Source organism: Triplophysa dalaica, chromosome 16 (assembly GCF_015846415.1).
Source record: "Triplophysa dalaica isolate WHDGS20190420 chromosome 16, ASM1584641v1, whole genome shotgun sequence".
NCBI classification, from domain to species: domain Eukaryota; kingdom Metazoa; phylum Chordata; class Actinopteri; order Cypriniformes; family Nemacheilidae; genus Triplophysa; species Triplophysa dalaica.
Genome location: NC_079557.1, coordinates 2,090,452 through 2,104,915, shown reverse-complemented (window position 1 = coordinate 2,104,915; position 14,464 = coordinate 2,090,452). Strand labels below are relative to the sequence as shown.

Genomic DNA, 14,464 nt, shown 5'->3' with positions numbered 1-14,464 from the left:
GACAGCACTGCACTGCCCAGAGAGACTGAGAGAGAAGGAATGAGAGAAAGTGTGGGAGGGGGTCGGAAGGCCTGTGTCGTTTCTTCGATGAGATAATTCGATTTTCTCCACATCATTGTTTTATGAGCTGAATGTTTCACTGGCCATACTGTTCATACCCTCATCATTCAGCTTATTAAACCTGTTCCATGTGCTGGGAGACAGACATAGATCTTTTTTCCAGACACCACATTACACGAAAGGTCAAGAGAAGAGATACATACTCAAGAGGTGTGTGACTATTACTCTAGGATATACAAATATGAGAATACTCTCTGTCTGCACACAGATATGAGTGTACTGACTTCCGATTCAGTACTATAATTCATTACTCTAGTGTTATATGTTTTGTTATTGGTACAGTTCACCTAGCTATAATGCTTCATACAAAGCTTCAATACGATGTGCCATAAAACCCTGCAATGCATTGTTAATCCCAAATGTTCATTGGAAAGACTACAACGTTATAAAAACATATACTGTTGCTATTGTAACATCACTAAAAACATAATGTGGTAGCAAAGCTCTTTTTGCTAGTCACACTCTAATGCCGACTCTGTTCTCATTCTGACAGGGAGTAGACAAATTGAAAGAAATTTAACGGACAGAACAGAGAGAGACTTGAGAGAAAACAAAAGAGTCTGTGTGTGTGTAATTGTTGTGTTACTGAGGGATTTGGAAGGGTAGTCAGTTCCCTGCGGTCTCATAATGAATGCTGCCTGTTGAGTATCTCCATTTTCTCCCTCTCCTCATTTCACACACATACGCCTGGATACGCATCCTCTTACTCGCGGATATATCAACCAGAATGTTTCTGAGGTTGTAATCCATCTTAATCTTCACCTTAACATGAGCGATAGACAAAAGACGAGTGCGAACATGCACACAGATACACTGCCAGAGGTGAGGTGTGTATTAAACTAAGTGATATTGTAGTGATCCAGCATCATTATAAATTAGATTACTATCTTAGACAGACAAGGAGAGAGAGAGGGATATACAGCACTGAACACAGCCAGCTTCAAGTCATTTATTTGTGCATTTTTACAGAGGAACGGATCCATAATTAGCCACCGATTGGTTTAAATATTGAAAAGTCAATGTACTGTAAAACACGTGGCTAAAGATAAATAAATACTTGACTCACATACACTTACATTTGTAAACAAACCTGTACACATTTCTTTGTTCTGATAAACACAAAGTAAGATATTTGGAAAAATGTTAGCTATTGACAATACTTAATAGAAACAAATATTTTATTTGTTTTTGTTCTGCTCAACACAAAAGAAGATATTTAGAAAAATGTAGGAAAGCAAACAGTTCTAGGGCACTTTGGCCACCATTTTATTTTTTCCACTATGGTAAAGTATATGATGTCCCAGAAATGTGAGTTGCTAACATTTTTAATCAGTTGAGCAAAGGAAATGAAAAGTAATTGAAGAGACTTACTAGATTTTATTAAAAGATTGTGAAGAAGCATGTTTTGTTGATATAATTTGCACAGATGAATAGAGAAAAAAACCTTAAAGTTGACATACATCTCAAAATTAAAGCTATTTAAAAATGAGCATTCAGTTAAATGTTTATTGTATTTGATCACTTCAGTATCAGCCTCCTGCTAAGAATGACTTGAAATCCAGAAAAATCTCCTGAACAAAGTAAAGCAATCTTATTTTTTGTTTGGTTTATTAGCAGCATGCTGTAAATTGTTGAGCATCATAAAAGACAGAAGTGTGTGTGAGGAGGGAGGTCAAACATTGTTTTATTAAACATTGAAGAAAATGAAATGCTAAACTGAAGGAAACACGTGTGACGTGTCATTCTCTTTCATGCCGTAATTAGTTTGCGTCAAATTGGCTTGTTTGGTTTATTGTCTAGTTGGTTATAGATTGTCAGGCATGTATTTTTCAGGCTCGGTTGGATGTTCCAGCACGGTGGAGCTTTTGTTTCTCTTGTGCGAAACACCCCTAGAGGAACCAGAGTGAATCAGCAACATTTATCTCTAGCTGAGAGAGAACAGCAGTACTTCATGTCCAGAGAGGACTTGTTTATAGTCTCATCCTCAGACGATGCCCGTGAAGTCTGTGCAAAATCAAATTAATAGTAAAAAGATGCTACTTAGAATTTGTAACACTGCAGGTTCAGATGGCATCCGCCGTTGTCTAGTGTTGAAACTTCATATCTATAGTTTTACGATTGTAACCCCGCTCTTTCTTTCTCTTTGTCTCCCTCAGATAATGAGGGTGGAGAGGTCTCCCCTCCCATAGGCACTGGAGTGGACAGCAACAGTTGGCATTTCCGGTACGGTCCTGGTCCAGGGGGCCCTCCTCCGCACCTGAAACCGGGCGAGGTCCCTCCTGAAGCCTTCATCATTCCTGGTTCTCCGGCTATTATCTCCATCCGACAAGGACAAGATGGTGACGACAAGAGCGACTTTATTTCCTTCGGAAAAAAGGATGAAAAGAAGAAGAAGAAAAAGAAGAAGGAAAAGAAGGACAAACGGGAGAAAGGGAAGGATGACGACGATTAGAGAGAGTGGAAGAAAATTCAACAGAGTTCTCAGCATCAGTCTGGATGAGAACACAAACGTCTACTTAATAATCAGAAAATTGTGCTTACATTTTTTTTGCATGTCTCTATCCAAAAGCTTTTTATTATCCTGTCACATTCAATCCAGTACCAGGAAAAATGCTAGTGTTGTCTTTCTCTTCAATGCAGTGATAAATTAATCTTGCAGCAGATCTCTTCAGACTGATGTTGATATTTCTGTGTTATTTTGATTTGAAGACCAAACCATATTTGAAATGTTTCTACGCTGTTCTTCGTTTCACATGGGTTGAAAACATAAAGAGGGAGATATTGAGTTAGTGGTTCAGGCATCCGAACACACGCTGGTGTAAATACGCAGGTGGAGCACTGCAGTATGTTAAACATTGAAGACGCTTAATTATTGCTTTTGCTTGTTCACCTCTCCTGATCTGGAAGAACCTCCCTTGAAACGAGAGACATTAACACATTCACTTCTCGAAAAAAATCTCACATTCCGGATAAGCAGCGTTTTTAAAAAAGAAAGACAAAAATGTCTACTGAACCGTATGATGGAATGCACTTTTGTTTGTTGCTTTCGTTTTTTCTTTACCGAGGCAGAGTACAGTATATATGTGAGCAGCACCATATATACACACGCTCATACACGTATATAAACACACACACACATCTAGTAAACAGGGTCAATATTCAATGCATCCCTATAGGCTCCCACTATCTCTCCTGCTCTGAACTGTTTCTAACCAAGTGGTTTTGAGATCAATGGCATGTTATGTATGTTTTAATCATGACTGGTCTTTTTCAGCAGTGGGAGAGATTTACTCTTTATGGGCTGTTGAGAAATCCGCTGTCCGAGGGCTTGATTATAAACCCCTGTTATGGCAAAGAATGTTTATGCATTATGAACAGTATTACTGTTGATTCACCAAACCTTAAAAACTTCCCACCCTATAATCTATCCTATAGTATCCTCTGTGGAAGTGGAATGAGGGTTATGCTGTGAGTTTTGAGCCACGCTGGCCCGTGCCTGTAGTTCCCCCGTTTACCCGTGTCCTCTTTCACCCTGACTTGTGCCTGTTCTCTCAGCTCATTACTGGACAGCGTCCGGTGTCATACTCTCAGATTCTGCTCCTTTCTGCTTGCCGTGCGGAGGACCAACACACCCCAAGAGCAATGAACATATTAGTTAGAGGTTTTCAAATTGGGGCAAATAAGGGCAAGGGTTTTCTTGTGCACCGTTTTTATAAGCTTTAAGTGAACTTTATTGCTTCTGTACAGAACTTTTGTCTTTCTCTCTGTCGCGCTCTCTCTGCCGGGTAGGCTAGCTCTAGACATTGTGGTGTACTCATGTAGTATGGAGTAATGCAGACAATGCCTGTCACACCCCCCCGCAGGAGTCAAAGGTCCCTCCCAAAGCATTAGACCATAAATGACCAAGTGCGGTTGTCCAGTCAGCTGAGCTCTGTATCTGTCTGTGGTTCTTTAACTGAAAGGGGTGACTGAGAGGACAGATCTGAGGGGCGTAGGCAAGGGGTGGAGCTTAGCGTAGAGAATTAAAAAGGGGGGTTTGCAAATTTACTCAAATTCTGAGATTCTGGGGCTCCTCGACGAATAATTTATGCCACAGCGAACCTTAGTAGGACCCTCATCACAAGGCCCAACATGACCTTGGTTATTCCCCTAATGACAAGGGCCTCATTTAGTCTTTTTAAATTGCCTGAACTTATCTACAATATTACACACAATACTATTAAGAAGAACAGACTGTTGTCTCCACCCCATGCCTTTAAACCTTGCTCCAGTCAGTTCCTTCACTTGCCTGTTTATCCTGTCGCATCAACCCTCCAAAAACATCAAACTGATGTCACAACTACAAGTGTGACCGCTGCATGACCACACAGAAGAAAACACTTACTATATAGAGATATATATGAATATAGATATAGATGGCTATGATTTGACTATTTTTGTTTATTGTTTTGAATCATTCACACAAGAGATTTGTGTACGTCTCTGAGGCTTTGCATACCGACACCTTTGCACTGATAACAGTGACGGTTACTAAACCTTTAGTATTTGTAAATGCTCTATAGTGTCATGCCCTGAAGCTCACGGTTTGATCCTACTCTTTTCATTTTTTGTTATTAGAACAAAAAAGACAAAAAAAAACTTTTGTGTTTGGCTTTGACATACCGATCAAACTAGCACTGTATATTGTAGCTAAATTATTATGTATGAGCACTCTATCTCTTCTCTTTCACTCCTTTAACAAAAAATGGGGAAAATCCTGATGTAAATTACAGTATATGTTGTGTATGCTTGTATCTAGTGAGCCTTCATGATGTCATTATTTCATAGTGTCTGGTTGTGATCAGTAGGTGGCGCTGTGATGTGCAACCTAATGGCGCTCATCTGTTGTAAAACACTTCTTCTTTTGTACACCTGCTCATCAGTATGTGATGGTGAATTAGTGATTTCCATTTCTCTCTTCTTTTCCCTTCTTCCTGATTTAATTTCATGACAATGGAAAAGTGGTAATGTGTTTTGTTTATGAATCACAAAATAAATAAACCTTTCTTTCTTAATAATGTGAATTAGCATTGGTTCTGTGTCTGTGCTTTGTTTTTTGCTATGAGTTGACAATTAAAATGATTGTGTTTATATGCCTTAATCCAGAGATCGATCTGACAATATGTATGTGACAAGTGTTTGGAAAGCATTTTTGTTAGATTGTAAGTGAAACATTTAAAAATGTTTCGAAAAAAACTTTCAAATGAAATGTAAGCAATTTTTTCTTTTTTTGTAACCTGGGGTTGTTACTGCCTTCAGCACCTCAATGACAAATAACTTGACAAAATTTAAACCAACCTGACAGGAGACATCTCAGATGATGATGCCTGTGCTATACCACATCACTCAACTTGTCTTTCCCTTTAATCTAACATGATAGAGAGTGTATCTGTGTGCCTTCTGAGGATGGTTCAAGTGTTCATCTTGTAATTCTGTCTATGGAGAAAAAAGATCAACGCCATCACTTCTGTGTTATCTTGGAGGCTGTTTCTATGGATACTGTAATGATGGGATGACTCTCCATGGCAACAGCTCAATTCAAAATTCTAAGTAGACATAGGTGAACATCGGGGAAAGAATATTTTGGGACAGATTGTGCTACTCTTGATAGTGAGTCTCATAACTTTTCATGACTCCTCAAATCTCATGAGGGCTGTATTGCACATAAATAGTGCTTTATTATAGGTTATGATCTGTTGAAGATAAAGTTAAATTTCCTTGTATTTACCATCACTTAAACAAACATACAACACTGATTAACAAATAGAATAAGAGGAACATGACTGCCAAAGGCACATTAACGCAGCACTAATGAATTTAAATGAATGTGGAGACAGACCAAATTTGAACTCTGAAAAACACAAGATACTGGGACAAAATTTGCAAAAACTGATAAACATCAGACTTTAAAAAAAAAATCAATCAAATTGCTATACCACACAAATTATAGGCTACAAGTACACATGGACTGCCAAAAAAAAACTATTCAGAGAGTGTCATGTACTTAATGTTCTTCACTTAAATGACGAAGGAGAATGTTTTTATCCCTCTCCAGATTATCACCCGTTCAGCTGGTCACTGTGAGCAGAGATAAGGTGAGTGTTATTGTGTACTGCTCTTTCTGCTTGAATGACTCAGCACACAGTTCCAGCTGTGGCCAAGTGCTTGCAAAGAGAAAGTGGGGACTAAATAAAGCGACGCGATAAATCAGAAATGACTTCTGCATAAACTGCTAGTCACAACATGGAGCCTAATAAAGCTGCAGGTTACAACATTCACATTTAAGCACCGAGTTTACAACAGCAGAGATATACTGCAGTAGAGGTGTGTGGGCCAGAAATGTCCAGGATCTTACATTCAAATGAGTTGGTGGAAAAGTTGCGTAACAGCTTGCAGCAAAAAATATATATAATATGCAGATATGAATCAATCTATGAACAATAGAAAAATGTAGGCCTACAAGGATAGTAGCCTCAACCATTTTCATAAACTTGCAGGTTGTTGACGAACAGTAATTAATCAAAAAATAATAATAAAATAAATAATAAAATAACTGGCAAAAAAAGTTTGAGTTTAGATTTGTTTACAGACCGTTACAGTTTCTAAGATCGCGTCATGTCCGACAACAATTGTTGGTGACGTCACACCTTTTACTGCAATTAAATGAATTTAACATTTACATTTTATGAACAAGGACTAACTTTTTGTCCACATTCAATTATACGATTCATGTTTTATTCCGTATAAATAAAGGAATACAAAAATTACTTTAGTTTCAAAGATCTCGTCATGTCTGACAACGCTTGTGACGTCACCTCTTTTACTGCCATTGTAAAACGAATTTAACATTTATATTTCATGAACAAGGTCTGCCTTTTTGTCAATATTCATTTATATGATTCATTTGTTTATTCCTAATAAATAAATAAATAAAACATAAACGAGTTCATTTTACAATTTAAACAAAATTTACACTTGATTTATGGGTTTTTTTTGTGCCCGAGCTTGAATATCCCCAAATCTGTTTAGTATTGGTTGCAGGTACAATTTTAACTAGCCTACATTTTATTTTAGTCCACATTAAAGTGGCAGGAAACAGTTCCCATCATGCATGCCGTTTTTTAATGGCGCTTTGAACTGCTGAACTTTGAACTCCTAGTAGGCCTGAGAGCTTTAATCTTAAATTTGACAGTGTGACGTGTGTTCATCTGTTTTTTTTGCGACTAAACAGCGCCACTCCCTGTAATTTCACTGCCGGTAAGTCCAGCTCTGAAATCTGTTTGCATTTTGTGGATAAACAACATGTAAGGCACAAATGTATTTGTGTTTGCGTTTTACGGATATAAAAATATGTCACCTGTTTATATAGGCAATATATTTATTTCATAAATGTACAAAACAAACGCAGCTTCCGTGTGTGTGCAATGAATGTGTAATATATTTTTGTGAACTTGAAAGCCTGTGACACAGATGCATTAGGTTAGCACATCCATGTTCTCCATTAATGTTTGCATTAACCATTTATGATTAATGTAAAACAAAAAGTTGGAATTGTAGAATAAGAGTAAACCCATCAATAGGTCTAATGTAGCCTATGCGAATTATGTGCAGTGTGCCATGTTATTTTTTAAGGGCCGGGTTCCCAAACAGGGCTTTATATCCAAGATTAAAATAAATGTTGGATCTGTCTTAACTGAAAACATCTTGTACTGACATATCTTAAAATGTATGGGTGCCATTGTTTTGACACAAGATGCAAGGCATGTTTGTAAAACTTTATATGCCGTAATTTAACTAAAACAATTCTGACCAATCTGTCTGGGAATCTGCCCCTTATAGTGTCCAATTGTCTTGGCATGTTAGAGAGTCATTGAGCTAGCCCCCATTTATTTGTTTACCCCTTTTCATACTTGCGCCATATGTATTGTTTGGCAAAGACTCAAATGTGTTGTCTATGTGTTTCTTGTTATGATAAAATCTTCACAGACCTTTCCATTATGACAGAAAGTTCAGCTATGTATTGATTTAATTTTGATCCATTTGTCTGCCGTCCCTATAGTGAGACACAAGGTTCACTTACTCTGTAACTGTTTAAGCTCCTTCTTCGGGTTTTCTATCACTGTGAGTGAATTTGTGTACTTCTAGAATTTTGTTCCTCGAGTCCCCCCACACTGAACATTTAGGATGTTTCCTGTATTGGACACTCAGTTCACATGAGATTATTTCATTCAAAATGTGTTGTAGGGCAGGGTTGAGAAGTATAGATATGGGAGAGCCTGCTAACTTTACCTTTTAATATTGTCATTCACTGCAGAGTTGAAGTTTCTGGTGCATGGTATTTTAATATCTTGATGATCATGAATGTGTCACTGTCTAAGGCAAATTGACGCGTTGAAATAAATTGTAACAGAATAAGAATATGTGACTCACCCAGTTTTGACAAATTGTCAGATAGAACCTTATAAATCTACGGCGACAAAATGTTTGATTTGTTGAATGTGTCACAATGTGTTTTCTGCTTTCTGCTTCTCTGTCATGATTTTGGTTGTATGTGTTTTAATTGATTTTTCTAAGAGCACTTGTATCGGGTTTTTAAACTGCTTTTGTCATTTGCTCACGTTTGCTTGTTGGTTTCTGACTAGTAACTTGTAAATTTGCCATATAGTTTACATGCACCTTGCAGAATCTGTGTGTGTCAATTAAAGAAACAAAATAGGAATTTTGAAAATGAAGGTTTGTTTTTCAATTAGTATTTCCCTGAACAAGTTTATTTACATAGCACATATTTGGGTAGTTGACAAATATACCGTTAATGTGTCCTATGTGACATATCAAAACGTTGGTAAAACAATCTGTTAAAATCTATTATTTAATATTATTTATATTTACATTATAAAATTGCACAAGATATTTCTCTTCATTGTTCGTTTTCCTTTCTAAATCCTTGCTGTCACACGACACATTTATTTGTCATCTACCCATAAACATGTAGTTCATAAACCCGCTAAATGTATAAAAGTAATAAGCAAGTTCAAAAGTGTATATTCATCAGATTTTTTATCATATCACCTGGACAATTAATGACAGGTTTTATGATTTATGATAGTTGTTTAAAGGTTTCTTGTTTGTTCCGAGTCATTAAACACTGGTCTTAAGAAACATCCCCCAGGTCCTCCACAATCTTTTCTTTTTTAAGCATCTTCTGCATATTTGACCTTTGTTCAGCATTGTCCAACAACTATTACAAAACATACAGACATTCAGTTATATGCTTAAGAAGGCAACATGATGGGAAAAATAAAAAAATTCAGGTTAACCTTTTGACTGGACCAGCTTAAATTCTTATTGTTTTCTTGAAAAAAACAACAACTTTCATTTAGTAATTACCTCAAGAAGCTACAAAAGCATATGTTAACAGGAGACAAAATAATAAGTATAGACATTTGACACCAACTTTTTAATAATAAATATTTATTATTTATAAGTACCATTTTGACTTGAACCTCATTGAATGGTTTGTCTCTTTTGTAATAGTTGTGCATGAATCTCTCCGTCCTCCTTATAGTGTAAAAAGATTGAAATTATACAGTCACTGGTGAACCGGGATCAAATATAAAGAATATGCAGATATCGATAATAGCGAAAATGATTTCCTCTGCCTTCAGGGTCTTGTTAACATAGTTTACCTGTTAACATGCTGTGTTGTAAGAGAAAATGACCCACCCAACTGTGATGATTTCCCTGTAAAACTTTGAAAGCCGGATTCTAAGAAATTACGATTTGTATACAAATTGATATATATATATCAATAGATGTTGTACAATTCCCTCTCCCTGTCTGAAGTTAAACCTAAATGACTTGTTTATGTGATATATTTATTCAGTTAAATTAAATTAAATTTTACTTATATAGCGCTTTTCACAATGTTTCATTGTTTCAAAGAAGCTTTACAGGAATTTATGTTGTTTATGCATCTATGTTTCATTTTCGGTACTGCTCTGTAGATCGAACGCAGCTATCCTGTATTCCTCCAAAGATGTGGAATGAGGCGTTTGAGGAAATATGCACTTCCAAACAGAATCACCGGGTGCCGCTGCTTCATCTCTCCCTCTCTCACTCTCACTCTCTCTCCCCCTCCCTGTCTCTGTCTTTACTCCTTTCCTTCTTTACTTAGCCTCATTTATCTTTATTATTTCTCTTTAAATGTATTGTTGAATATTGTACAATATAGGCTACTTAAGAAGACGTTCCATTTTGTTAATGTCATAAAATATTGCTATACTTCCAAATGCTTTAATTTGTAGCCTATTAAATCACTAAAATATGAATATGAGTTTATTGGAATGGTAACTAATGGTAGTGGCAGACCAAATTGCGTATGATTAATATTTATTTGTGTAAGGATGAGTCTCATGAAGCACTCGATAGGTTTACGTTGGTCTCACGTAAATCATACTTTAGCTCTACTGCATTTTTCTTTAAAGCATACAATAGTTATCAGAACGTTTGTAAATAGTACAGATCTTTCTCCGGTATTGTATAGATTTTCAGATTCAAAAGAACAGTTCAGAAATTAAATTCAGTCGCATTTCCATATTCAACATTTAAAAACTCATTATAAAACATAATTTCTTCTAAAAAGTTTTTTTTATAGTCTAAAGAAAAGTATTTTACAATATCAGAAATTCCGTATCAATAATTTCAAATTAGCTTTAATGTTGATATACATGCGTTCACCCTCAACTACTTACATTTGAATGTTTGTGTAACTGAATTGCAATCTTTTGTTGTTTTTTTACAACTAACTTCGCAGGACTTTTTTGTCGTTGTTTAAATATGAGTTTCCCAAAAATGTGCTACAAAACGCTCTTTACAACGATTCCTGGGGATCTATTTTTGTTTTCCAAAGAACTATTCATTAAAAAATATTAATATTATATCAATTCAAGAATCGTCCAAATTATAACTTTTGCCACTACAAATAATGTTTTGTGAAAGACTTGTTCGTTTGATGTTAAAGCATTTTTTTAATCTTTTAAGAGTTTATGTACGTTAATCTCATGGTACTCGCATGTTTCTTTAAAGCATCGTAAAAAACACTCTTAAAAATAAAGGTGCTTCAATATGTCATTAAAAACAAAGCTCCTCCGAATCCGCGCGAAACGGACATAAATAACGCTGATAACTTCGTGTAGATCTATTTAAAAAGCATAATCGACCTACAGAAGTAAAGCAGCGGTCAAGAAAAGTTCAATAATCATATTGATTTATTTAATGTGACTCTACTTTTCCATTTTAATAAATGTTTTAAACAGCAGAGATTAGAGTGTGCTAACGTCCAATGTTGCAAAAAGTGAGTTCATTGTGTCTCAGACCAACACTCCGACAGTCACTGTCCTCTGTGCTGAAAGCTCCGCTGCAGGATATTATATAATAATTACTTATTACACTAAACAGTAATCATTTTAGAGCGCTACATAAATTATAAACTGTAGATTAAAATTGTGTAATTTAAGAACTCCTTCTCAAAAGCTGTGGTGAATTGGTTACATTTAGGGAATGCGCTTCGACAGATTTAAGTGAGCCTTTCATGTTGTGTCTCGATAAAAGCACTGGCCATGGTTGCAATTTTACAACAGAACACCATGTGTCGCTCTTTATCAACAATGGATACGTGTGTGTAGACACTCCTACGTTTTCATTTTTTTCAAGTGCATGCAGAGTCAGACCATAGCGTTACGTTAGTGTCCTTTTCGTGTGAAGGTGAGTGCTGCAACGCCAGAGTAAGATCTTGTTTTATTACTATCTCAAAAACAAAATATTTTTATTATTTCTAACAACAGAGAGTTGTTTTTAGAAGCGAGTGATGGAGAGGCCTACTCATAGAATAAAAATGAAATGCTTTGTGTTCATGGCCGTCCTCAGTTTTCATCTTTGTCTCGGAGATCTCCGCTATTCCATCTCGGAGGAGAGGCGACGAGGATCTACAGTCGGAAAAATTGCTCAGGATTTGGGAATGGACACGAAAACTCTGTCGTCTCGGAAACCTCGTGTGGATTTTGAAGGCAGTAAACGATACTGCGACATTAATCCGCAATCAGGAGAGATCGTTGTAAATGAGAGGATTGATCGCGAGGCTTTGTGTGGTCAAAAACAATCGTGCGCCATTCATTTTGATTTTTTTCTTGAGAACCCTTTAGAACTACATCGGGTGACTTTAGAAATACAGGACATAAACGACAACGCTCCGAAATTCAGAAATGAAGCAGTTGAATTAGAAATTCAGGAATCGGCGATTAAAGGAGCTCACTTTTCCTTAGACGAAGCATATGACCCGGATTTTGGTACTAACAGTGTCCAGAGCTATACTCTGTCAAACAATGAACATTTTATTCTGTCTCCTCAGAGAGTCGCGGGTCGTGGTAGACTCCCAGAAATTGTGTTAGAAAATGAGCTTGACAGGGAGAAGCAGGACCGCTTATTCTGGTTTTAACAGCTTATGACGGGGGCTCTCCACAGAGGACTGGCACAGTGCTCGTGAACATCCGCGTATTGGATGCAAACGACAATGTTCCTGTGTTTAAACAGCCAGTATATGAGGTGAGTGTGCCTGAAAACGTCCCTGTTGAAACCGTAGTAGTCAGAGTCAGTGCCAGTGATGCAGATGAGGGCCCGAATGGGGAAGTGACGTATGAATTTAGTTACCTTTCCATCGACTCTGAAAATCTATTTACTATTGACCAAAAAACGGGTGAGATAAAAGTTAAAGGGGAGATAGATTTCGAAGAGTCTTCCTCATTTGAGCTCCGCATCAGAGCTAAAGATGGAGCTGGCCAAGCAACGTCATGCACAGTTCTTATTAATGTTGCTGATGTAAATGACAACACTCCAGTGATTATTATTAAGTCTTTGGACACACCTGTTCCAGAGAACCTGCCTTCTGGCTCAGAAATTGGCATAATATATGTTCAAGACAAAGACTCTACGTCTAACGGTGATATTAAATGCTCCATAGAACAACAGGTACCGTTCAAATTAGTCCCATCTGTCAAAAGTCACTTTGCATTGGTTACTACAACCGAGCTGGATCGCGAGAGACGGCAGAGTACAACATATCTTTGACTGCTACAGATGGAGGCGCTCCTACGCTCTTTTCGTCTAAAACCTTTCACTTGAGTGTGGCTGATGTAAATGACAACGCACCTATTTTTGAAAAACAGCTATATAGTGCTCACGTAGCAGAGAACAATAAACCTGGTTCTTCGGTTTTATCAGTCACCGCAACAGACACGGACTGGAGACAGAATGGCACTGTTGTTTATTCTCTGTTTTCTTCTGATGTCAACAATGGCGCACCGGCTTCATCCTTTTTATCCATTAACGGAGACACCGGCGTCATTCATGCCGTGAGATCATTTGATTATGAGCAGCTGAAAAGTTTTAAAGTCCTCGTGTTAGCCAGAGATAACGGTTCTCCCCCTCTGAGCAGTAACGTGACTGTGAGTGTCTTGATAACGGATGAGAATGACAACACCCCTCAGATATTATACCCATCTCCTGATGGAAACTCCTTCATGACCGAGATGGTACCCAAAACTGCTCAGGCGGGCTCCCTGGTGTCCAAGGTGATTGCCGTCGACGCAGATTCTGGACAGAACGCGTGGCTCACCTATCACATTATTAAAGCGAGTGATCTCGGACTTTTCACCATCGGTGTCACAGTGGTGAAATCAGGACACAGCGAGACCTTTCTGAGTCTGACAGTATGAAACAAAACATTATTGTCTCTGTGAGAGATAACGGACAGCCCGCTCTCTCTGCAACGTGCGCATTGTATTTACTTGTATCAGACAATTTGGCTGAAGTTCCAGAACTGAAAGACATGTCTCATGACGAGAGCAGCTCCAAACTCACTTTTTATCTGATCACCGCGCTGGTGTCGGTTTCCACTTTTTTCCTGACCTTCATCATCATCATCCTGGCCGTGAGGTTTTGTCGCAGGAGAAAGCCGAGACTGTTGTTTGATGGAGCTGTAGCCATTCCCAGCGCGTATCTCCCTCCAAATTACGCAGATGTGGAGGGCGCGGAACTCTGCGCAGCGCTTACAATTATGACGCATACCTGACCACGGGCTCGCGCACGAGTGATTTCAAGTTCGTCAGATCTTATGAGGGTACGCTGACTGCTGACCTGACGCTGAAAAAGCCTCAGTCCGCTGTAGATGATCTTGAGGGACTTGATGCTGACATGAGCGATTCGCTTCAGGTATGATGAATGATTAATTTACTTGTCATAATTTCTGGCT

The 14,464-nt window shown here is 37.7% G+C and overlaps 3 protein-coding genes across 11 annotated transcripts in view; all 3 read left to right on the top strand.

Annotated features, from left to right (window-relative positions):
• The window catches only part of LOC130437733 (protocadherin alpha-C2-like), an 89,303-nt gene extending 86,594 nt beyond the window's left edge, over nt 1–2,709 (top strand). For all 9 annotated transcript variants that reach the window (XM_056769258.1, XM_056769256.1, XM_056769261.1 and 6 more), the window contains one exon: nt 2,277–2,709. In XM_056769258.1, the coding sequence (XP_056625236.1) occupies nt 2,277–2,572 (296 nt within the window). In that variant the 3' untranslated portion in view covers nt 2,573–2,709. The remainder of the gene's footprint in view (nt 1–2,276) is intronic.
• Nucleotides 2,710–11,922: 9,213 nt separating this feature from the next.
• On the top strand, nt 11,923–12,734 carry LOC130437746 (protocadherin gamma-A3-like). Its single transcript, XM_056769299.1, has one exon. It carries the CDS (start codon nt 12,026–12,028, stop codon nt 12,650–12,652), a length of 627 nt encoding a protein of 208 aa, XP_056625277.1. The 5' UTR covers nt 11,923–12,025; the 3' UTR covers nt 12,653–12,734.
• Nucleotides 12,735–13,087: 353 nt separating this feature from the next.
• LOC130437745 (protocadherin gamma-A2-like) lies at nt 13,088–14,053 on the top strand. The gene has a single exon (XM_056769298.1). It carries the CDS (start codon nt 13,164–13,166, stop codon nt 13,926–13,928), a length of 765 nt encoding a protein of 254 aa, XP_056625276.1. The 5' UTR covers nt 13,088–13,163; the 3' UTR covers nt 13,929–14,053.
• Nucleotides 14,054–14,464: the final 411 nt, after the last annotated feature.

Excerpts from the sequence above, each read along its gene's own strand:
- LOC130437746 (XM_056769299.1), top strand. The coding sequence starts at position 12,026 with ATGGAGAGGCCTACTCATAGAATAAAAATGAAATGCTTTGTGTTCATG.
- LOC130437745 (XM_056769298.1), top strand. The coding sequence starts at position 13,164 with ATGCTCCATAGAACAACAGGTACCGTTCAAATTAGTCCCATCTGTCAA.